The following is a 26,041-nucleotide window of genomic DNA, read 5'->3' on the forward strand; positions in this document are numbered from 1 at the left end:
CTCGGACTCAGACTTTCATTCTGATTCTCTCCTAGATTTGTTTCCAGTACATTGGATTTAGGATTTGCTACTGGTATATCAAAACTATCTGATGAGTTAGAAATAATTGAATCATTCCCACCTTCAACTCCTTCCATGTCTGAGGGTAAAATATGATCAATATGAACAAACCTAACCTGTCCATTATCAAACATCTTTACCAAATATGTGCAAGGACCACATATCTTCACCACTCTTCCTGGTAACCACTTTAACCATTTATGGTGATGGTTCTTCACTATCACCTTCTGGTTTAATTTCACACTTCTCTCTTTCACTCTACCTCTATCATGATTCTCTTTCTGTCTTAATTGTATCTCTTCTATGGACTGTGCCAAATTCGGCTTTAACAACGAGAATCTGGTTCATGGCTGTCATTTGAGAAACAACTCTGCTGGTGTTCTACCTGTAGTTGTATGAGGAGTATTTCGATATGTAATCAAAAATGTGGCCAATTTGTGATTCAATGACAACTGTCATTTTCTTGGATTTGGAGCTAACATTTGTTTTATGAGGACACGTTTTACAATTTGTACAGTGCGCTCTGCTGCACCATTCGAAGCAGGATGGTATGGTGGAACCTTGGTATGTTTCACACCATTTTTGCTCATGAATTGTGCAAATTCTTCTGAACAAAATTGTGGCCCATTATCCGAAACAATTTCTTCAGGGAGACCAAATGAAGAAAATAATTTTTGCAAAATGTCCGATGTTTTACTTGTTGTTATTTTCTACATTGGAAACACCTCAACCCATTTCGAATGGCTATCAATCACAATGAACAATTGTTGTCCTTCTCACTCAGTAAAATCAATATGTAGTCTTTGCCACACCCTGGGAGGCCATTTCCATGGTTGTAATGGTACTTTCTTGCTTACCGGTTGACATGTCGTACACTGCCTCACGGTGTACTCTATATCTTTATCAAGACCTGGCCACCATAAATAACTGCGTGCAAAACTCTTGGTCAAGCACATTCCCAAGTCTCCTAATAATTTGGACCTGAATGTATTTGGTATAACCACTCTTACACCCCACATGATACAATTTTTATCGACTAATAATTCATTCCAAAGAATGAAGAATGGATGTGTATCTTTGTCTGTTACCTGGTTTGGCCATCCATTTGCAATATACTCATACACCTTTGACATCACTGGGTCACATTTGGTTGCTCTACCAATCTCTTCAGCTGTGACTGGCAGTTCATCAATGTATGAAAAATAAAACACTTCTTCCCTATCGGGTGTAACTTGTGATGGGGAAGGCAATCTAGACATTGCATCAGCATTACTGTGATCAGCTGATCATCTGTATTCAATATCATATGTATATGCTGACAAAATCAAAGCCCATCTCTGCATTCGGGCTGCAGTTAATGTTGGAACTGGGAACTTTGGATGTAGGATTGATGTTCGGGGCTTATGGTCCATAACGATGGTAAACTTACGACCATACAAGTATTTGTGAAACTTCTTGACCCCAAAAATTAATGCCAAAGCTTCCCTTTCAATTCGTGCTCCTGATGATGTGTAACTCTAACATCTCCTCGTCCTGTTGTTGTTCTTCCATGCTATGTAGTCTCTTGGGATTTCTACTCATAGCTTTGAACACTGGACTCATAGCTTTAAAAATGGGTTTACCCTTCAGTCGGCATGCCTCCGCAAGATGCCCAGTCTTTCTGCAGAAGAAACACACTGCCTTCACGTATGGACAACTTTGAGCAATGTGTTGTCCCAGGCACTTATAGCATGACTTCGGCGCTCTGTTAGAATTTCCAGTTTCTGAAACTTTGAGCCCCCACCGTCTTTTACTTTGAACCTGCAGGTGATTTACCTCGGTTGACTGACGACCATAATCATTATTTAATTCTCGGGAATATTGTTCGGCCATGCCCACCGACCTCGCTGTCTGACAAGCAATCTCAAAAGTCAAGTCACCCGTCATCAATAACTTCCTTCTGATCGCATCATTTTTCACCCCACAAACAAAACGATCCCGTAACATCGATAGCTTTTTTAATGCTACGTTGTAATCACTGATACTTTCATCAGCCTTTTGATTCCGAATCCCGAAATGATAGCTTTCAGCAATTTCTAATGGTTTGGGGTTATAGTGCTGCTCCAGCTTCATTAAAATCTCTTTAAGCGTTGTGTCCTTTGGCTCATCAGGCACAAGCAGATTTACAAGGGTTTCGTACAATGCCAGACCCGCCACCGATAAGAAGATCGCTTTCTTACATTCCAACACAGCCTGGTTCTGGACTGCATTGTTTAGAACTTCGATTATGTTATTTGCAATGAAATACATTTCTAGCCGATCCACATATGCTTTAAAACATTCCCGGTCATGTCTATATTCCCCCAAATGTCCGATTACACCTGCCATTTTAATCTCTAGCTGTTCACACCATGTGCTGTATTTTACCTCGGATTTTGTAGCTTTTTTCCAAAGACAGAAACTTCCAAAGTCTCTCTGTCAGCTGGCTGAATCCTTCATCAACAAAATGTAAGCTTTAAATCATCCAAAAAATCCCATCCTCCATCGCCAAATGTGATATCTTCACAGAGCACAGCACACACAGCTCCTAACATGGCAGGCAGCTCTCTCGGAAGCCTCCGGAATCTGGCTGGTTCTGTTTATTATTAACCCTGCAGTTGCAGTACAGAATACATCCACATCCACAGTGTGGAGCTACAAACATTACAAGCTTACAGACATTACAATAAAGAATCTGTTTGTGCAAAGTACCTGAAAGATAAATCTTGAAACTTCCTGTAATCCATTCAGGTCAGTTGATTGCTTCCAACATCGAAAACATTCTGAAGAATTTTGACCGTGACAATCCTCTGGAAGTACTGGGGAGAAACAGGCAAACTGACGATGCACAAGGGATCAAAGATAACCACTTTGAGGGTAAGCATCATAAGAACATAAGAAATAGGAGCAGGAATAGGCCATCTGGCCCCTCGAGCCTGCTCCGCCATTTGATAAGATCATGGGATCTTTTACGTCCACTTGAGAGAGCAGACAGGGTTTCGGTTTAACGTTTCATCCAAAAAATGGCACCTCTGACAGTGCAGCACTCCCTCAACACTGCACTGGAGTGTCAGCCTAGATTTTTGTGCTCAAGTCCCTGGAGTGGGACTATGAACCCACAACCTTCTGACTCAGAGGCGAGAGTGCTACCCACTGAGCCACGGCTGACAATGATTATTGTTTAGAAACAATGGGGTAAACTTCAGGCAGTGCCTAAAATGGGCACGAACCCACCCATTGGCGTCGGTGTGATACCTGAACTGTTTCGAGCCCTGTATCTCACTCGCATGCCGCTGGCGAGCTGCGAGCACCAAGAGGGTTCCCCATTGCCATTCGCAGGTTCGGAGAGGGAGGATCCCACGCTGAGCTGGCCAGCAGAGTGACCTGGGTGGGGGTGGGGGGGCGGTGGTAAAAGACATTCATAAGAAATAGGATCAGGAGTAGGCCATTTGGCCCCTCGAGCCTGCTCCGCCATTCAATAAGATCATGGCTGATCTGATCTTGGCCTCAACTCCACTTCCTTGAATGATTTTCCTATAACCAATGCTGGTCTGTGGACCTATTACATAATATCCTAGTAGCACTCCCTCAGTAAGTTCTTGGTTTTGGGCAGTAGCCTAGATGTTTGTGCTCAAGTATTTTGAGTGGGACATGAACCCACAACCTTCTGACCCCAAGGCAACAGTGCTACCCACTGAGCCACAGCTGACACCTTGGTTCCAGTACCTTTCGGCTCCAGTATTGTTCCCCTTTGAACTGACCACCAGGGCAGTACAGTTGGTGCATATTTTATGTTTACATTAACCATAAAATAATTCAAGTAACAAATACCTGAGAATTTTGGCATTGGATACAATTGTAGTTGCAACGACAGTATGGTGTCACCAATCGCACGTTATTGAGCATTTCCGCCTATTAACTTGGTCAAATTATATACAGGCCATCTAATCAGGGACACAGTAAGTTTTTTAAGGGGACTATCATTGCATAAAAGGAGACTTTTAATACAACTTACTTCATTTGTAAGCTTGGGAGCATGCAATGATATTGTCATCAGCATAGACGGTCCCTCGAACGAGGATGACTTGCTTCCACATGAGTTCACAGATGTTTCAATGAAGGACTCAATGTTCCAGTCCTGAACTCCAATTGAAGGGGTGGAAGATGCCTGTGCTTGAATTTTTTAAACATGTGGTGACCGCTGCACATCAGCCACCACACGGGCTTGACAGAGCTCAGCCTTTATCCAGTGGCAAGGGTTGACCAGGATGACTGAAGACCTGCTCTGCTACACGGACCTAGTGCGCACACATATTGCAGGATGGGTTGGCCCGTGCTGCCCCTGGGCCCTCGGCTCTTCTGGGCCCTGCACCCTCATTTGCTGCACCTCTGTCACGATCTATCGCCGCTCCTCCACCATAAACATTCGCCGCACCTCCGCCACGATCTCTCGGCGCTCCTCCGCCACAAAACACTCATTTCAACTGTACTACCACAATGGTGATATTGTAAGATGGCATTGTCATGTAATCTCACACTGATGATGAGAGAGTTTGTTTAAATAAAGTTCAATTTTCTAGGGTTTTTTTTCCCCCTTCTTTCAGTTTTCCATGTGCCTTAATCTGTTCCCATTTCAAGAGAGTTGGGAGGTAACCAACTCCCAGGCCTCTGTCTATTCTTTTTTTTGTGTTGTCATTAGCGGGTGCATTACTTCAATTTTCCTTTGATTCCTGCAGGAATTCACCAGGCCATCACCTGGGTGATTCTTGTCAGTCAACTTGGCTGTATTGGCCCTACCAATCCACCTGGGTGACTCCTGTGAGATAGATACAAAGTTTGTCATTGAAGAGGAAGCAGGAACAAGGCTCCCACCTCTTAATGCAGAGCACTTCTCTAAATTCAGCCTGTTGCAGAACTTAACCCGTCCCAATACACCCCAGCAAGACCTTATGTCCCCTGTAAACATCCACAGGCATTCTATCCTTGATAAACTCCTGTCAGAGATGCAATCGATCAAGGCGTTGATGTTTTAAAAAAAGGTGACTTATTATGGAAGATGTTGTCATGTTGGTAGCGAATCCCACATTATCTTGTCAGTTGACTGTCAGATTGGTTTTATAACATTGTCAGATATTGTGATTCTAGCAGAAGATGTGATTTGTCAGGATGAGCGAGTATCAGGACACTTACTCTTAAAGATTTGCTCTGTTAAATGCAGCTTGAAAGGTGTAAAATATGTGTCTCATGGTTATTACAATCTGAACATGTCTCCTTTCCAGGTTACTCGCTCACTGTGGGAGAATTCACGGGGGACTCTGTCAAAGGTAAAGTTCAGTGTCTTTTACTATTCCAAGTAATGTCACTTTATTCCATTGGCTCTCAATAATACTGAGAGTCTCTAGATTGGGTTAGCTTACATTATCTGGAGAAAAGTGGCACATTCTGTAACAATACCAGACAATTAGATTCTCAACATTTCTTGGATTAGAATCTAACTAAGCCTCATTTTAACGTGGTGCTTGGCAGTCAATCAAATCCTGAGAGAGGTCTTAAAACCACGCTTCAATCATTGCACCTTCTGCATTCCACTGCAAAATACAAATGATATAAGCGCAGACTTACTGGTGAAAATAACTAGGTTTACATAGGTTAAGAGATGCCCATTGTCTCAACTGGAGCGGTTCTAGTCATCAAAAGTGGAGTTTGTGTGTGCCTGACCCAACATGTGTCGAGCAGATTATTGGCATATAAAGAAGAAAGAAATACTTTTTTTTTTCATTCATTCACAAGATGTGGGCATCGGTGGCAAGGACAGCATTTATTGTCCATCCCTAAATGCCATTGAGAAGGTGGTGGTGAGCCGCCTTCTTGGACGGCTGCAGTCCATGTGATGTTTTGCTGGTGGTTTGAGATAACTGAGTGGCTTGCTAGGCCATTTCAGAGGGCAGTTTAGAGCCAGACTGGGTAAGGATGGCAGATTTCCTTCCCTAAAGGACATTAGTGAACCAGATAGGTTTTTACGATAAGACGGGAGTTTCATGATCACCAGCTTTTTTAATTCCAGAGTTATTTAATTAACTGAATGTAAATTCCCCAGCTGCTGTGGTGGGATTTGAACTCATGTTCCCGAATCATTAGTCCAGGTCTCTGGATTACTAGTCCAGTAACGTAACCACTGTGCTACCATTCTTATTTGTTTACATTTATATAGAGCCTTTTACGACCACCAGATGTCCCAAAGCGCTTTATAGCCAATGAAGTACTTTTTGAAGTGTAGTCACTGTTGTAATGTAGGAAACATGGCAGCCAATTTGCGCACAGAAAGCTCCCACAAACAGCAATGTGATAATGACCAGATCATCTGTTTTTTAGTGGTGTTGATTGAGGGATAAATATCGGCCAGGACACTTTGGATAACTCCCTTGCTCTTCTTCGAAATAGTGCCATGGGATCTTTTACATCCACCTAGAGAGCAAACAGGGTCTCGATTTAATGTCTCATTCGAAAGACAGCACCTCCGACAGTGCAGCACTCCAACAGTACTGCACTGAAGTGGGACTTGACCCTACGGCCTTCTAATACAGAGGCAAGAGCGCTACCCACTGAGCCATGGCTGAAATATTGTCTGCTATAGCTTTAGTACCTAATTCTCTGATTTGCAATAGCACGGGCTAAATTTCCTTGGTTAGAGAGGACAGAAATAGTGGCCTGTGTCCATGGGAGTCCAGTAATTTGAGCTGGAGCTTGGCACCACCTGGTTTCTGTTCCAGGAATGCAACGTTGCAAATTCAGGTTGTGGGAAGTGGTGTATGGGACTTCTGTCTGCTGCCTATGCATCTACAGCCAGTGTTGGGGACATACCTGGAGCATTCCCAGGAATTGGGCCCACGACACCCTTACGAGGCCTAATGGAATCCATGGCTGATGAGAGCAGATGTGGGATCCATTATTGGCCTTGTAAAGACCCCAGAAAGGTTACCCATCAGAGCTAAACAATCCCAGAGGGAAGAACTTGCCTTCGCCCCATTGAGGACCTGCACACCCCCACCCAATACCCACCACCCCCCCAGAGCCGGGCAGGGTGCCCTCTACGACTTTATGCTGGGTAATTGGGATGGTTGACCTTTGACCCTGTACAGGGTTAGGGTAACATCTTGAAAAGTGGACAACCAGAAGTCTTGCCCGGCAGACCACGGACTTTGGAATTTTGGAGCCCAAGGGGATAATTTTAACCCCCAAAAATGGGTTTGGGCCGGGTGGGAAATGAAAATGTTAAAAATTTCAAACAGTAACACAGCCCACCACTTCCAGTTTTAATGGAGGCGGGATGCAGGGCGGGTGGCCAATCCGCTCACAGGAGGCTGCATGCCTTCATTCTAACAATGTTTGTATTTTTAACTGCTGCCGGACGGGTTTCCCAGTCCTCGGGAAACCTGGCAGGTAAAAGGAGATGAGAAGGACTGGATCCATGAGGTAAGGGCATTTGCAGCATGGCGGGTGACCAGGAAGAGCGGGAATGTTGGCTCCAGGCCCACCAAGCTACCCAGTAATTTACACTCCCACCCCACCTCAATGATCTCCCCCTGAATTCCCCCCCATTACCAAACCCCACCCTCTGATCTCCTCCGACCCCCTGAAATCGACAACCCCCCCCACCCCCCTCCCCCGCGATTCCCATCACGATATGTCAGCTTCCCCAATGCCCCCACAACCCCCTCATGATAGACACTTTATTAAGTGGGATAGCTGTATCAGTCATAACTCAGTGATAGCACTCTCGCCTCTGAGTCAGAAGGTTAGGGTTTGAACCCTACTCCAGAAACCTGAGCACACAATCTAGTTGGACACTCCAGTACAGTACTGAGGGAGTGCTGCACTGTTGTAGGTCCTACTTTGTGGATGAGATATTAAACCGTTGGCCCTGTATGCCCTCTCAGGTAGATGTTAAAGATGCTATGGCACTATTTCGAAGAAGAGGGAAGTTCTGGCCCAGTGTCTTGGCCAATATTTATCCCTCAAGCAACATCACTCAAAAAAGCAGATGATCTGGTCATTATCCTTTTGGTGTTTTTGGGAGCTTGCTGTGCACAAATTGGCTGCCTCGTTTCCCCCATTACAACAGTGACTACACCTCAAAAGTACTTCATTGGCTGCAAAGCGCTTTGGGACATCCTGAGGTGGTGTAAGGCACTAAATAAATGCAAATTTCTTCTCTCATAAATAAATTAAGCCTCAAATGTTATCTGTTCTTTATCTGAGTCTCGGCATATATATAACATGATCTGTTTGGCACCTAGTTTTAGACTAAGGCTATGGTTTTAGTGACTGGTTATCAAATAATCCAGACTGTCGTTTGGGAATTAATAAAACAAACAAACAACAACTTGTATTTATATAGCGCCTTTAACGCAGTGAAACATCCCCAGGCACTTTATGCGATAAAAACCAATTAGCAGTAGATTGGGGGTGTCATGCATGGTGGGCCTCATGTCCTCGATTTAACCACATGTAACACCTCCTTATAACTTTATTACAGTCAGTAATTTCTGCAAATCATACACATACTAAATAGTGTCATTTACAGCTTTTGGAATTTGGGAATTGAGCAAAAAGCCATTGCACCACATATAGCGATACAGAAGGGCGTGTCGATGTAAGGAGGGATCGTACAGATACTCCTGCATTGCACTGGTCTTTACAGACAGTCCTGCAGATTGAAACTGTCACTCAGTGAATTGGTGATTCATTGGTAATCTCCACAGGGCCCTGCACTCCAAGGTGCTCTCCATAACCCTCAGGTTCATACGATCCGTCCGTCTATTTTATTTAACTGCAGTTTAATTTGTGCTAGAGACTTGATTGTGTGGATCAAGTTGTCACATCTGGACAGTCGGCGCCAGGAACCCTGGACGCGAGTTGAGAAGCAGAGAAACGAAACACTCGGAACGACTGGAGCAACGACAGAGCAGCTGGTGTCTGCTGCTCTTGTGTTTAACCACATTGCACCTCCTTGCTTCAGTTGATCGCACTCTCGTCTCTGAGTCAGGGGGTTGTGGCTTCAAGCCCTTGATCGTGAACATGGTCACCTTGGCAGACTCTCTGGCACAGTGCCGAGGGAGTGCGGCGTTGTCAAAGGTGCTGCCTTTTGGCTGAGCTGTTAACTCAAGTGATTCAGATGGGCAAAAGACCCATGGCACTACTTGGAGAAAGAAAGACCTATTGTTATATACTGCCTTGTACATCTCTGAGGACAACCCAAAGTGCTTCATATCCAATGAATATATTTTGAAGTGCCGTCACTGTTGTCATTTGGGCAATTACAGCAGCAAGATCTCACACTGCAGTAAGAGGAATGACCAATTAATTTTAATTTTTGGGGGGGATGATATTTGAGGGAAGAATGTGACCAGGACCCCAGGAAAGCTACCTGCTCTTCTTTGAACAGGAGATCTTTTATAACTGTAATGTATTTGCTTCAGGGGTTCTTTGCTTAGGAATTCATAGCAACACATTGCTATTAAGAACTAGTTGGTTTATTAGCAAAGGTTTAACAATCACACTACACATTACCAGTTTATCCACCATGCTCATAACTGCATCCCTCATCTTGGATCCCCCGAACCCAACTGGCTGGGGTTTTATTGAGTCTTGTGAACATCACGTGACTGGCTAAGCCACTCACAATTCACCAGTTCTCCCAACCTGTGAGCATACTCACAGGTGCATACATTACAATAGCCATCTGAGCTGTTGGAACAGGCAGAGGGAGCGTTGATTTAGCATCTCATTCAAAGGACAGCATTCCCTCGGTACTTTATTGAAGTTTCAACAACAACAACAACAACCATTTGCATTTATATAGTGTCCTTAATGCAGAAAAAAGTGTCGCGAGATATTTAGATTTTTGTGCCTGGGCTATGTGCTCCAGTGCTGGAGCAGGGTGCGATTGCAAAATCTTCAGACTCAGAGATCAGAGAGCAACCAACCCAGCTCACTTAGCGGGAGTTCCATGTATTGGGCATAATGTATCCCTCAAGCAACACAACTAAAATTGGATGAAATGGTCATTCACCACATTACTGTTTGTGAGATCTTGGTACACAGAGAATGACTTACTGCGTTCTCACTCCTGCGGCCCCTGGGTCCAGACATTTGAGGCAATGCCAGGAATCTGTGGAATTTTCTACCCCGGAGAGCTGTGGAGGCTGGGTCATTGAATATATTCAAGGTGGAGATAGACAGATTTTTGTATGATAAGGGAGTCAAGGGTTATGGGGAGTGGGCAGGGAAGTGGAGTTGAGGCCAAGATCAGATCAGCCGTGATCTTATTGAATGGTGGAACAGGCTCGAGGGGCCAAATGGCCTACTCCTGTTCCTATTTCTTATGAATGTCTTTTACCACCGCCGCCCTCTCAGAACCTGCGAGTGGCAATGGGGAACCCTCTTAGTTCTCGCAGCTCGCCAGTGACATGCGAACGCGGTCCAGGGCTCGAAACAGTTCAGGTATCATGCCAACGTCAATGGGCGGGTTTGGGCCCATTTTGGGCACTGCCTGAAGCTTGCCCCATTGTTTCTAGACAATGATCAGTGTGTAGCACACTCACCTCTGAGTCAGAAGGTTGTGGGTTCAAGTTCCACTCCAGGGACTGGTGTACAAAAATCTAGGCTGAAACTCCAGTGCAGTGCTGATGGTGCTGCACTGTTGGAGGTGCTATCTTTTGGACCAAGGCCCTGTCTGCTCTCTCAAGTGGATGTAAAATATCCCATGGCCACTATTCCGAAGAAGAGCTGGGGAGTTCTCCCCGGTGTCCTAGCCAATATTTATCCCTCAATCAACATCACTAAAAAGTTTATCTGATCATTATCACATTGCTGTTTTTGGGAGCTTGTCGTGCGCAAATTGGCTGCCGCATTTCCCACATTACAACAGTGACCACACTCCAAAAGTACTTCATTGGCTGTAAAGCGCTTTGAGACGTCCAGTGGTCGTGAAAGGCGCTATATAAATGCAAGTCTTTCTTTCTTTTATAATACTGCTTACTCCCAAACCCTCTCAGCTAGGAGGATGGGACTGCATATACTTCTCATTCAGCAGGAAGTACTGGTTAACCGTTAATAGAAACTTTTAGGTTGGGTTTGAAATGTGAAAAAAAAAAGTTGTGTGGCCAATTGTTGAGTATGCATTTTATCCATATTCTGGTAATTGAAGTACCATTTATCAAACAAATCTTTTATGCACTGTTTGTTTCACAGAATATCTTGTAGGGGCTCCCAGGCAGGAAAACACATTGGGTGCTGTAAGTATAATTTATTAAATAGGTGTTAATTAATAAATAAATGTTAATGAAGGATGGTTCTCTGTAATACGCACTGTGATTAAGGCTGACCGAGTGCTTTGAATGTTTTTTTTGGCTTGCCCCGAGCTTGATGTATCCCAGCTCATGCCCTTCAACCCCAATCCACCTGAATAAAATTGCAAAGCTAAAATATCGATCGTACGCAACGAGACACGATACCGCTGATCTTCTGTTATTTTGTTTCTTTCGACTGGACACCCGTGCACCTGTATCTTTTGGTTCAAAGAGCTATTTCTCAAGGAATGCAGAACCAAAACCGAATTTAAGCCCAGCTGTGACCACGAGCCAGCAAAGCTGTGGGGGTTTTGCAATTTTGGACTGGACCTGCTCCTCTTCCTGTGTCCCATCCGCAGTATTTTTGATTAACAGAACAGCGAACCAAACATAAGAACATAAGAAATAGGAGCAGGAGTCGGCCATACGGCCCCTCGAGCCTGCTCCGCCATTCAATAAGATCATGGATGATCTGATCCTGGTCTCAGCTCCACTTCCCCGCCCGCTCCCCATAACCCTTTACTACCTTATCACTCAAAAATCTGTCTATCTCCGCCTTAAATATATTCAATGCCTTCACAGCTCTCTGGGGTAGATAATTCCAGAGATTCACAACCCTCTGAGAGAAGAAATTCCTCCTCATTTCCTTTTTAAATGGGCGACCCTTTATTCTGAAACTATGCCACCCTAGTTCTAGATTCCCTTATGAGGGGAAACATCCTCTCTGCACCTACCCTGTTAAGCCCCCTCAGAACCTTATACGTTTCAATAAGATCACCTCTCAGTCTTCTAAACTCCAATGAGTATAGGCCCAACCTGCTCACCTTTTCTTCATAAGACAACCCCTTGATCTCAGGAATCAACCTCACAAACCTTCTCTGAACTGCCTGTGTATACTGTACTTTCCAATATTTGAATGTCTAAGCCTAAGAGTAGGCAAGACATTCCAACACCTAATGTTTAGAATATTTCATAGCAATGGCTAAACAGCTTCCATTGTCTCAAGTTGAAGTGGAATCCGCGAGGCACCACTTCATGAACTGGTTCATCCAATCTTAATCCAGATCTGCCAGCTCTTGGTTGCTATGGAAATCTTTATTCCCTGTGAACTAAATGTGACTTAACATCATTATTTTAATATGAGTTACACCAAACCCAAAAATCCAACAAATGTGACCAAGGGATCTGAAAGATTCCCCAAGACAACAACAACAACTTGTATTTATATAGCACCTTTAACGAAGTGAAACATCCCAAGACGCTTCACAGGGGTATTATGAAACAAAAAATTTGACACCGAGCCGCATAAGTAGCAATTGGGGCAGTTGACCAAAAGCTTGATCAAAGAGGTAGGTTTTAAGGAGCGTCTTGAAGGAGGAAAGAGAGGTAGAGAGGCGGAGAAGTTTAGGCAGGGAGTTCCAGAGCTTGAGGCCCAGGCAACAGAAGGCACGGCCACCAATGGTGGAGCGATTATAATCAGGGATGCTCAAACGGGCAGAATTAAAGGAACGCAGACATCTTGGGGGGGTGGGGGGGGGTTGTGGGGCTGGAGGAGATTACAGAGGTAAGTAGGGGCGAGGCCATGGAGGGATTTGTAAACAAGGATGAGAATTTTGAAATCAAGGCGTTGCTTAACCGGAAGCCAATGTAGGTCAGCGAGCACAGGGGGTGATGGGTGAGCTGTACTTGGTGCGAGTTAGAACACAGGCAGCAGAGTTTTAGATCATCTCTAGTTTACGTAGGGTAGAATGTGGGAGTTCGGCCAGGAGTGCATTCACAATATTCAATAAACATCGCAAAACAGTGTTAGTTTTGACAATTTATTTGAATAATTTTACAGCATTTTCAGATCTGCAATGAACAAGGGCTGAAATTTTTTTCTAAAAAGAAAAGGACTTATGCTCCGTTTTATTAAAAACCTCTCTCTATTTGACATCTGGAAATTCATTATTTATCTTTATGCTTCCAACCTCCTTCATCCAGCAGTAATAGATAATCTATTGCTTCAGGAATAAAAGAGATAGAATTTATTTTTTGTTTTAAAGTGACGAATTGTAAATGGGTATTTGAACCCCATCCATTGACCTGAGGATCATCTCAGCCAGGGCTGGAGACTGTTTAGGAATGTGCCTTGGGGAGTTCAGAGGCCATCCAGTGAATGGCACTCACTATGTTCTCATTGGTGCCGAGTGTTGCTGACGGTGCTGCCTGGGACCCACCAAAGCCCCCTCTGCAAAGGGAGTGATCGCCTTAAACAACTGGCCTCTTCAGGAACCCAGACAGTTTCTCTACAGCCCCTTAAGGGCCTCTCGCTCTACCATCGGAGTGGTTTGGCACTGTAATATTAGGATTGCAGGTCACACACAGATTATCCAAAAGGCCTTGGGAGTCATGCGGCATTGTATTAAGGGAGCGGTCATCCAAATATAGTCAAGCACAACACACAATCAGGATAGACATGGTAGACATACAACCTGTGACAGATGACAACGGTCTCCGGCCCTGGAATGGAATGATGGCCGGATGTTGAGGCAGAGCGGTGGTCTCGGATCAGATTCCTGCAGCCTGTGGCAGTGGTCTCTTATGGTTGGCTGTTCCCTGAGCTGTTGGAGATGTTAGGCCGAAACCAGCATAGATCCACCCCCGAGGTTTGAGCTTGACCAAGACGTTAGTCCGAAGCCCGCGTGAGATCCACCTTAAGGAAACTCCTCAGTTTGCCTGTTTCTCTCTCTCGGTTGCCCGTTTTTATACCATATTTCGGTGGGCCGGTGGATACCTTGCTTCAATCATTGTTACCCATTCAATTGTCCAATCACAGGGGAAAGTGCACCTATGCAGTCATTTTCTTCCTTACCTCTGTCTGAATGTCTTGTTGCCCTTTCAAGAGACGGCTTGTTTATCTTTAAGGCTCCTTGCTAAATCCTTTATTGCCACCATCATCATCAGTGGCAGCCCCTCGGAATCGAGGAAGCCTTGCTTCCACTCTAAAAATGAGTCCTTAGGTGGGTGAACAGTCCAATATGAGAACCACAGTCCCTGTCACAGGCGGGGCAGATAGTCGTTGAGGGAAAGGGTGGGTGGGACAGGTTTGCCGCACGCTCTTTCCGCTGCCTGCGTTTGGTTTCTGCATGCTCTCAGTGATGCTCAGCCGTGTGTTAGCCGGTGTGTAATGACCACCCCACATTAGAAGAACTCACACAGAGGAATCTTCCACTCCTTGTTGCCATAGCCAGGCCTTGAAGGCCTGTTTTTTGATCTTGACTGTAGCTCTCTGTGTCTGCTGAGCTGGCACAAATTTTTCTTTTATAAAACCATTATGTCTTTTATAATTCGCAATTGCTATGGATTCAAGATTTCTTACAGTACTCTTTGGATCTCCCTCAGGCCAATCGAGGTGGCCACCTCTCATGCTCCCGCTCAGGAACGGGCTGCCGTCTAGTTAGGGAGATGTCCCACAATTTGGGACAGGCTCTGCAACTTAGGCTGCAGGCAAATGGGAGCCCTGGAATTCCAGGGCCGAGCTATACATATACCACTTGTAAACCATAAAGCTTTGACTTCGGATTTCCCTTTGCTTTGACAGGTAATTATCCTGCAGTCTACGGATATGACAACCAAACACATCATCATCGGTGAGCAGGTAAGAAATGGTTTTGCTGCCTTGAGTAACAGTGTTTTCCACCTAGGAGATATGGCAATGTGGTTAAATTGACCCGTACAACCAACAACACCTAGAACTGAAGATCTGATCATTTATCCCATTGCTATTTGTGGGACCTTGCTGTGCGCAAATTAGCTGCTGTGTTCCCCTATATTACGACAGCGACTGCACTCAAAGCTACTTCCATTAGCTGTGATGCCCATTGGGACTTCCTGAAGTCCCAAAAGGCCCTACATAAATGCATATCTGGGTTTTGATTTGTAACTCATCACCACATCCCAATTGTTGTATTCATTCCAGTTACATGCAGGTTTGATTTCTGCACTTTCTGTCCCTCCGGTTAAATATCAGAGTTTCCCATTATATCGAACTGTGACACCCATGTTAATTGATTTTCCACAGACGTTATATTCCTGTCGTAGATTTAAGCAAGAATCATCTAAATTATGCTTCTGAGCAGAAGGTGATTTCAATATTTTTTGTATTTAACACAAAACACCATTTTGGATAGCTGTAAAGCTCCCTCTGGTGGATAAGTATGTAACTGCACCAAGTAGTACAGTATTGAACTTCAGAGGCCTGAAGGCCCCAGGTTTGGCTCATGGTCTGTACTGAGCGAGCTGATCTCAAGTAAAGCAGCAGTCAGGGTACAATAGGAGCCAGTGCGCCTGGGCTGGGTAGGAGAAAGTGCAGAGTTCTGATGTTTAATCACTATTCAGTAACTCATAGGAACAGGAAAATTGGCCGTGTGGTTGATAATGAAGAAGAAAGCTGTAGACTGCAGGAAGATATCAATGGACTGGTCAGGTAGGCAGAACAGTGGCAAATGGAATTCAATCCAGAGAAGTGTGAGGTGATGCATCTGGGGAGGGCTAACAAGACAAGAGAATACACAATAAATGGTAAGACACAGAAGTGTAGAGGAACAAAGGGACCTTGGAGTGAGTACATGTCCACAGATCCCCGAAGGTAGCAGGCCAGGTAGATAATGTGGTTAAGAAGGCAGACGGGATACTTGCCTTTATTAGACGAGGCATAGAATATAAGAGCGAGGGGGGGGTTATGCTTGAACTGTATAAAACACGAGTTAGGCCACAGCTGGAGTACTGCATGCAGTTCTGGTCACCACATTACTGGAAAGATGTGATTGCACTATAGAGGGTACAGAGGAGATTTATGAGGATGTTGCCTCGACTGGAGAATTTTAGCTATGAGGAAAGATTGGATAGGCTGGGGTTGTTTTCTTTGGAACAGAGGAAGCTAAGGGGAGACCTAATTGAGGTGTATAAAATTGAGGGGCCTAGCTAGAGTGGATAGGAAGGACCTGTTCTCCTTAGCAGAAGGGTCAATAACCAGGGGGCATAGGTTTAAAGTAAGTGGTAGGGGGTTTAGAGGAGATTTGAGGAGAAATGTTTTCAGCCAGAGGGTGGTGGGGGTCTGGAACTCACTGTCTGAAAGGGTGGTAGAGGCAGAAACCCTCATAGCATTTAAAAAGTACTTGGATATGCACTCGAAGTGCTGTAACCTACAGGGTTACGGACCAAGAGCTGGAAAGTGGGATTGGGCTGGCACGGATACGATGGGCCGAATGGCCTCCTTCTGTGCTGTACATTTCTATCATTCTATGAGGAAATATTTCTGCCATTCAATGAGATCATGGCTGATCTGTGACCTAACTCCATATACCCGCCTTAGCCCCACATCCCTTAATAACTTGTATGAAAAACTACATGAATGTTGGGATCAGACTCAATTGTTTTGCCCTTCTTGAAAGAAAGAAAGACTTGCATTTATATAGCACCTTTCACCTCCAGACATCCAAAAGCACCTTACAGCCAATGAAATACTTCTGAAATGTGGTCACTGTTGTAATGAAGGAAACGCAGCAGCCAATTTGCGCACAGCAAGCTTCCACAAACAGCAATGTGGTAACGTCTAGATAATCATGGGAAAATATAATTCCCCTACTTACTGACTGGCTTCACACATAAAGAAAGAAAGAAAGACTATTTTATACAGGTTTTAAAAATACCTTACGCGTTTAGATAATGTTAAAGAATGAACTTGCATTTATGTAGCACCAGAACATCCCAGAGCACGTTACAGCGATGAAGCAATGACCAGATAACCTGGTTTCGGTATAAAAATACTGGAAATACTCAGCGGGTCAGGCAGCATGTGTGGACAGAGAAACAGAGTTAAAGTTTCAGGTCGATGACCTTTTGTCCGAACTGGAAAATGTTAGAGATGGAACAGATTCTAAGCAAGTGCTGGGGCAGAGAAAGGGAGGAGGGAGGAAGGAACAAAAGGAAAGATCTGTGGAGAGATTAAAAGACAAAAGGGATGATGGTGCAAGGCAAAAGGAGATGGTAATGGGACAAGGAAAGAAACAACTGATGGGTCTGGAGGAGGTGTAAATGAGAATGGCAGATTCTGCAATAACTGTCATCCAATAATATAGGGGCAGAGGTTATGATCTGAAATTGTTGAACTCGATGTTGAGTCCAGAAGGCTGTAAAGTGCCTAAACAAAAGATGAGGTGCTGTTCCTCGGGCTTACGTTGAGCTTCAATGGAACAGTGTAAGGCCGAGGGCAGAGTGGGAGTGGAGCGGAGAATTAAAGTGACATTTTTTAATGAAAGAAAATGATGCCATGTTTACACAGCTACCTGATGGACACAAGATTCTCAGCAAGAAAGAATTGTGAGAATTGAGGGCATATTTACACGACAAGCCAAGTGTGGCTTCAAAGTGGTTTTTGCTTCATACAGTCACTGGAGTTATAGTGTGAATGCGGCCACAATCTAGTGTCAGGGCCCTGTCTGACCGCAGGGATGAAGCCAGGTTGACTGCCTCGAGTGGGAAAGCTCACTCGAACTTCATTTCAAAGTCAGAACAGGCCTTCACACCCGATTCACAGCCAATTCACAACCAATTCACATCTGATTCAGAGCTGACTCACACCCGATTCACACCCGGTTTAAACCATGCAAGCTTAGTGTTGGTCTGGAGTGGTTTAGGAGGAGCATGAATGAATTGTGAGTACAGAAATATTCAGCAAATATTTCGATTGTTATGCCACTTAAAGTAGAAATAGAATTTCACGCCTGCTATGGTGACGGATGTAAGTGCCAAAGACTGAAACATGCTTGTGACAACCAATGAAATCGATTTAACGTCTTAATCAATCCATGGGTTTCTATTTGCAGGTCGCAGCATATTTTGGCTATGCAGTGACTGTCTTGGATATAAACAATGATGGGTAAGGATTACTCTGCCCTATGTAATGAACTGTTTTTTTTTTGCACTCTATTATAACTCCATCTGCCCCAAAGAGTTATTATCAACAACCTGCCGTTGAATGTAATAACTTGATAAATATTTGTTGGATTTTCTCTAAGCTGGCCAGGCAGATTCGAGCGATCACTACTACCGAAGTATTTGATATCAGGACAGTTTCAGTGAAGCCATTGTATTGTTTTTATACAATGATGTTTCGGGGGCGATTTAGCTTTTTTAAAATCTGTTCATGGGATGTGGGCGTCGCTGGCAAGGCCGGCATTTATTGCCCATCCCTAATTGCCCGTGAGAAGGTGGTGGTGAGCTGCCTTCTTGAACCGCTGCAGTCCGTGTGGTGAAGGTGCTCCCACAGTGCTGTTAGGGAGGGAGTTCCAGGATTTTGAACCCAGCGACGATGAAGGAATGGCGACATATTTCCAAGTCAGGATGCCGTGTGACTCAGAGGGGTACGTGGAGGCGGTGGTGTTCCCGTGCGCCTGCTACCCTTGTCCTTCTAGGTGGTAGAGGTCGCGGGTTTGGGAGGTGGTGCAGTGCATCCTGTCGATGGTACACACTGCAGCCACGGTGCGCCGGTGGTGGAGGGAGTGAATGTTTAAGGTGGTGGATGGGGTGACACTCAAGCGACTGCCTTGTCCTGGATGGTGTCGAGCTTCTTGGCACTCAATACCAGATGTATTTATTCCCATCATAAGTTTGAACTTAGTTGACATTTTACAGCGAAGGTCTGGAGTTCCCTGTGGGTCAACTGTTAAGTTCACCGCCCGCCCCTCGTACGAAGTTACGTGTCCGGGTATTCTCCCCGCAAATATGACTCTGGCAGGAACCAGGATCCAGATCCAATCTGTCTCTGGGAAGCTGGCCAGTGGCCCCCTCCAGCGGTGACCAGGCTGGAGTTCGCAGGGTCAGTGGGGGAGGGCACCTGATTTTTACCAGACCGACGGGCATCCACGCCACTCCGGGTGCACCTCAGATCCCCCGCATGCCCTGTGCTGTCAGAAGCTGGGGTGCCTGGTTGCCATTGGGGTGGAGAGGGCCCAGCTCAGCCTGGAGACCCCGATGCAGTATCCTCCCTGAGCCTCCTGTGCAAGGGGGCCGAGCTAGATATTAAAAAAAATTAAATATCCCATCTTCAGGAGTCCAGGCGGCTTTTTCCCTTCTGGTGTTTGGTGTTCTGCCTCTGACTCAGTGCACTGGGCGCCAGTCCTAAGACAGGTCCCAGCACGGAGATCCATTCCCCCATTGCCTCTGTCCTGATGACCCTCCTTTGGCTCCACGTCTCTTAGGGGTGGAAATTCGGTCCGTTGTCGCCTCTGTTCGCGGCCTGGAGGAGGCGGCAATGGCGGCAGAAATTATTTTCGGTTGGCTGGCCAGCTTCCAGCGCCCCCCCCCGGACATCCGGTGTGGGGTTTGCGGGGGGGCGCGGAGCAGTACCGCCCGGGAGAGGCGAGCCGGTGTGCAACGCCCCCAATTGTGACACCGTTTCCGAATTTGCTTTCTGGGTGACCCATAGCGCCTTGCAGCCTGCCCCCTAGTGGGACCGCCTGGGAAAGCGGGCGGTCCGAGGTGTTGCGGTGGCGGTGAGGGAAGGAATGTCTTACCTGAGCTAAGCATCATTGTTTTATTTTAATTTTGTGATTTATATTTATGTGGCATCAGTACGGTATTGGGAAATGATTTTGGTGGAAGCCTCCCTTAGGGTACTCCAAGGCCAGCTCTTTAACTCGGGATTTTCCGTTACTCAGCCGGCCTAGCGCCCTGAGAGAGGTGTGGAGCGCCTCCCTTAGCGTTCCGCCCCACACTCAGGGCCCAGTTGATGAATTTTGCAGCTGCAGATGCAAACCATTTCCTGGCGCAAAATTTACCGCCCCGCCTCCATTAGCGCCTCAAAATGGGCGGTACCAAATTTCCACCCCTGAGCGTATTAGATTCAAAAGTTCTTACCCTCCGCTACAGGTTCCACCATAGCCTTTCTTCACCGTACCTTGTAACCTTCTCCAGGCTTACATCCGCACCCATACCCTTCACTCTTCTTACTGTGGTTTCATCATCATCATAGGCAGTCCCTCGAAATCGAGATAGACTTGCTTCCACTCGAAAAGTGAGTTCTCAGGTGACTGTACAGTCCAATGCGGGAATTACAGACTCTGTCACCGGTGGGACAGACAGTGGTTGAAGGAAAGGGTGGGTGGGGAGTCTGGTTGCCGCATGCTCCTTCCGCTGCCTGCGCTTGTTTTCTGCATGCTCTCGGCAACGAGACTCAAGGTGCTCAGCGCCCTCCCGGACGATCTTCCTCCACTTAGGGTGGACATTGGCCAGGGGCTCCCAGGTGTCGGTGAGGATGTTGCATTTTATCAAGGAGGCTTTGAAGGTGTCCTTGAAACGTTTCCTCTGCCCACCTGGGGCTCGCTTGCCGTGTAGGAGTTCCGAGTAGGGTGCTTGCTTTGGGAGTCTCGTGTCAGTCATCAACATCCCTTCCCTGTAGGACATCAATAAACCCTTTGGCTTTTTTCCTAAAAATACCCAACTGCTTCTCGTGATGATTTTTTGGTGCCAGTCTGTAAATTACCGGATGTATTGAATTCAATTCCACAACTTGTCGTTGTGTGATTTGAATTCATGAGGACTAGGCTACTTTACCCATAGTCATCCACGGTTAACTTTGATGCTCATAGCATACCTCGTGATGTTTAAATCCTGGTGGTGTTGTTTACGCAGGAGTCTAATTGACTTTTAGTATTCCACTGGTTGCTTGGTCCACAGGAACTTGGCGTAGTATTTCAGAGATTAAAGTCATAATTTCTACATTCTCCAAATCAAATGTGCGCTATTGGGTATGGCTACTCAACCTTTGGCCTTTTACCAAATAACTCCCAGTTCTCAGATACTGTTTGAGGGTGATGGAGTCACATTTTTCGACATACCATGGAACTCTACCCCAAAATACCATGGACCTCTATCCCAATATGCCATGGAACTGTACCCCACCAAGAGCCAGTCCCTTTATGAGAGGAAGGATAAAACTGAGAGACAATCCTGAGAGCACGGTGTTACTCAAACATTCCTATCCAGTTACAGATATTCATTGTTAACTATCCATATAATCCGGGCGCTGACAGAAACCCTGTTAATAATTCAGGTTCATTTATTTTTATTATACAATCGCTGACAAAGAAGATGCCAGTATTCATGTGTCCCTCTGCCCGTTGCTATGTAGAAAAGATGATATTGTGGTCGGGGCGCCTCTCTTTATGAACCGTGGACTGGACGGCAAACTGCACGAGGTCGGTCGGGTCTACGTTTATCTCCAAGTGCAGCCTGGACGCTTCAAGGAGCCACCACAGACATTCACAGGGACGGAACAGTTCGGCAGATTTGGCAGTGCCATAGCCACCCTTGGGGACCTCAATTACGATGGATACAAGGGTAATGAACTACACAAGATATCACGCAGTATTTGACAGTGTTGTACAAAACTCGCACTCACGACCCTCCTAAGGTCTACGGTAAAACTCGTACATTTAATACAAATAAAAAGGCTGCAATTACTAATTGTGTATGAATGCCTAATGCATTTTGAGAACATTCTGTTATTTTAATGGAGAAATTATCCATAATTTATAGACTAGAGAGTCGCTTAATGTTTCAATCCACTACTCAGGTATAATTGAACCATAAAGACTAGGAATGTCTTAGGTTCAATACTGATTTCAGCCAGCGTTGCAATGGCATCTTAGCACTAGGATTACATCGGATATACGGCACAGAAACAGACTATTCGGTCCAACCAGTCGATGCCGGCCTTTATGCTCCACTCAAGTCTCCTCCAGTCTTTCCTCATCTAACTCTATCAACATAACCCTCTATTCCCTTCTCCCTCATATGCTTGTCTAGCCTCCCCTTAAATGCATCTATACTATTCGCTTCAACCACTCCCTGTGGTAGCGAGTTCCACATTCTCACCACTCTCTGGGTAAAGAAGTTTCTTCTGAATTCCCATTTGGATTTCTTGGTGACTATCTTCTATTGATGGCCTCTAGTTACGCTCTTCCCTGCAAGTGGAAACATTCTCTCTGTATCCACTCTATCAAAATCTTTCATAATTTTAAAGACCTCTATTATGTCACCCCCTCAGCCTTTTTTCAAGAGAAAAGAGACGCAGCCTTTTCATCCTTTCCTGATAGGTGTACCCTCGCATTTCTGGTATCATCCTTGTAAATCTTCTCTGCACCCTGCACTGGGGGGGGGATGGTTGCTGCAGAGTAATCCCTTCTGTCATATGTTCATGCGTGTATTTATATATTTTTTTTAATTGTTCATTTTCGGGATATTGGAGTCAATAGCAAGGCTGACATTTATTGCCCATCCCCATCCAATGACCACAGCCATCTTCCTTTGGGCCAGGTATGACTCCAGCCAGTGGAGCATTTTCCCCCTGATCCCTATTGACTTCAGTTTTACTCGGGTTCCTTGGTGCCACACTCAGTCAAATGCTGCCTTGATTTGAAGGGCAGTCACTCTCCCCTGGCCTCTGGAATTCAGCTCTTGTGTCCATAGCAGGACCAAAGCTGTAAAGAGGTCTGGAGCTAAGTGGTCCTGACGGAACCCAAACTGAGCATCGGTGAGCTGGTAAGTGGTAGAGCACAGGATAGGGCCTAGCTGTGATATCTCCGTTAAGGTAGCTGTAATGTATTTGCTTCATGGGTTCTTTGCTTAAGAAGTCATAGCAACACATTGTTATTAAGAACTAGTTGGTTTATTAGCAAAAGGTTAACAATCACACTACACATTACCAGTTCATCCACCAGGCTCACAACCACCTGCCTAATCGTGGATCCTCTGAACCCAACTGGCTGGGGTTTTATTGAGTCTTGTGACTCAAGAAGTCACTGCCAACTCAACAGCTCTACACACCTCTGAGCATCCTCACAGGTGCAGCCAAGTATGATGCCCCATCGCATTGGAAGAGCCTGGGTTTTATTACTCCTGGCCATTGGCATAAATTGGGTGGCTGGGAGGGACAAATGGGCAGGAACTCCATTGAGTCAAAACTCATCATCATCATAGGCAGTCCCTCGAAATGAGGATGACTTGCTTCCACGCCGAAAAGGGATGAGCTCACAGGTGTTTCAATGAGGTACCTAATATTCCAGGTCCTGAACCATATCTTGAAGGGTGGAAGATGCCTGTTCGTGGATTTTTTTAATGTGTGGTGGCCATTGCACAACAGCCACCACATGGGCTTGACAGAGCTAGGTCTTGGTCCAGTGGCAAGGGTTAACCAGGACGTCTGGAGACCTGCTCTGCTGCACGGGTCTAGTGTGCACACATATTGCAGTGTGGGCTGGCCCGTGCTGCCTCTGGGCCCCTGGCCCCGAACTCACACCTCTCCTGGGCCCCGATCACATCCCTCCACAGTCTCTCACAGTATGCCTGCTTCAGCAACAGGCCTATTTTCCAATATCTTTCCCAATGGCCGGGGGAAGTTCATGGCAGAGCGAAATTCAGTAACAACATCTTGATGTCAGACGTTATATTTTCCATCATCTCTGCCTGACTCCTGCCAGTTTCTGAAATGGGCATCCTGGGCTGCGCGAGGAACGGTGGAAGATAATATAAAAAGGCCAACAGGATTTGCAGAAATTATATTTCTGGCTCGATTTTGGTGATTTCTTTATGCTTTCTTTTGCTGTTTTCACACCAGCCTTTGTGCCATTCACTGTGGGGCCACCATTTTTCTTTTCTCTCTTCCCTCATATCAGGCAGGACAGAATGGGTTTCCCATTGGGAATTCCCCGATATGGTTTTTTTTTGGAAGGAGAGGAGCAACAGCAACAATAACAACAACAACTTGTATTTATATAGCGCCTTTAACGTAATGAAATGTCACAGGAGTATTACGAGATTTAAAACATTCGACATCAAGCCACTTAAGGAGGAATATGGGCAGGTGACCAAAAGCTTGGTCAAAGAGGTAAGTTTTAAGGAGCGTCTTGAAGGAGGAAAGAGAGATGGAGAAGTTTATGGAGGGAATTCCAGAGATTGGGGCACGGGCAGCTGAAGGCACGGCCACCGATGGTTGAACGATTATAATCAGGGATGCTCAAGAGGGCAGAATTAGAGGAGCGCAAAGATCTCGGGGGGTTGTGGGGCTGGAGGAAATTACAGAGATAGGGAGTGGGGGGGACGAGGCCATGGAGGGATTTGAAAACACGGATGAGAATTTTGAACAATTGTGAGATGCTGAGTTAAATGCTAATGGACCATTTATGTCTCTCCAGATATAGCAGTGGGAGCACCATTTGCAGGTGAAGATGGCAATGGGAGAGTGTTCATTTACCTTGGGCATGCTACTGGACTCCACCCAAAATCCTTCCAAGAACTGAAGGGGATATGGGCACCTAACGTGGTGTCAGCAGGATTTGGATTCTCACTGAGAGGAGGCTCAGATATCGATGCAAATAATTACCCAGGTGATGTCTTAAATCTCTATGTGATATTGAGCCTGGAATGTAGATAACTCAAGTATCAAAAAGTCATCACTATTTTATCCATCTTGCAAATTAGGACAATATTTATAGCAAGGAAATTACAGATTTTTTACAAATTTGTTCCTGGGATGTGGGTGTCGCTGGCGAGGCTGGCAGAAGAATGAGAGGGGACCTCATAGAAACGTTTAAAATTCTGACGGGTTTAGACAGGTTAGATGCAGAAAGAATGTTCCCAATGTTGGGGAAGTCCAGAACCAGGGGTCACAGTCTGAGGATAAGGGGTAAGCCATTTAGGACCGAGATGAGGAGAAACTTCTTCACCCAGAGAGTGGTGAACCTGTGGAATTCTCTACCACAGAAAGTAGTTGAGGCCAATTCACTAAATATATTCAAAAGGGAGTTAGATGAAGTCCTTACTACTCGGGGGATCAAGGGTTATGGCGAGAAAGCAGGAAGGGGGTACTGAAGTTTCATGTTCAGCCATGAACTCATTGAATGGCGGTGCAGGCTAGAAGGGCTGAATGGCCTGCTCCTGCACCTATTTTCTATGTTTCTATGTTTCTATCCCTCATTGCCCGCGAGAAGGTGGTGGTGAGCCGCCTTCTTGAACCGCTGCAGTCCGTGTGGTGAAGGTGCTCCCACAGTGCTGTTAGGGAAGGAGTTCCAGGATTTTGACCCAGCGACGATGAAGGAACGGCCGATATACTTCCAAGTCAGGACGGTGTATGACTTGGAGGTGGTGGTGTTCCCATGCGCCTGCTGCCCTTGTCCTTCTAGGTGGTAGAGGTCGCGGGTTTGGGAGGTGCTGCCGGAGAAGCCTTGGCGAGTTGCTGCAGTGCATCTTGTAGATGGTGCACACTGCAGCCACGGTATGTCGGTGGTGGGGGGAGTGAATGTTTAAAGTGGTGGATGGGGTGCCGATCAAGCGGGCTGCTTTGCCCTGGATAGACAAGGTCAGTGGGCGTCAGTTTTCAAGGTAAAATGGACAATGATCCCCAGACACTGTCGGAACCCCATGTGATAAAAACAGAGTTTGAATTATTCAGACACTGTAAAGTCCTGCACAGAAGCTCTATAAAAGAATAGTTCTCGATGATGGCCTTTGTTTTCTTTTGCGAGATTTGGAAGGGAACTCGTGGGCGGGGACGGGAGTGGTGGATAGAG

The 26,041-nt window shown here is 45.7% G+C and overlaps 1 protein-coding gene across 1 annotated transcript in view; it reads left to right on the forward strand.

The window, feature by feature from the left end:
• itga2b (integrin, alpha 2b) overlaps positions 1-26,041 on the forward strand; it is a 136,839-nt gene that overhangs the window by 57,753 nt on the left and 53,045 nt on the right. Inside the window, exons 7-13 of the mRNA XM_070864503.1 lie at positions 2,830-2,955; positions 5,358-5,402; positions 11,332-11,375; positions 15,013-15,069; positions 18,299-18,351; positions 21,604-21,812; positions 24,668-24,859. Coding sequence (XP_070720604.1) covers positions 2,830-2,955; positions 5,358-5,402; positions 11,332-11,375; positions 15,013-15,069; positions 18,299-18,351; positions 21,604-21,812; positions 24,668-24,859 — 726 coding nt within the window. The remainder of the gene's footprint in view (positions 1-2,829; positions 2,956-5,357; positions 5,403-11,331; positions 11,376-15,012; positions 15,070-18,298; positions 18,352-21,603; positions 21,813-24,667; positions 24,860-26,041) is intronic.

The sequence above is a fragment of the Pristiophorus japonicus genome, chromosome 21, assembly GCF_044704955.1.
Source record: "Pristiophorus japonicus isolate sPriJap1 chromosome 21, sPriJap1.hap1, whole genome shotgun sequence".
In the NCBI taxonomy this organism is placed as follows: domain Eukaryota; kingdom Metazoa; phylum Chordata; class Chondrichthyes; family Pristiophoridae; genus Pristiophorus; species Pristiophorus japonicus.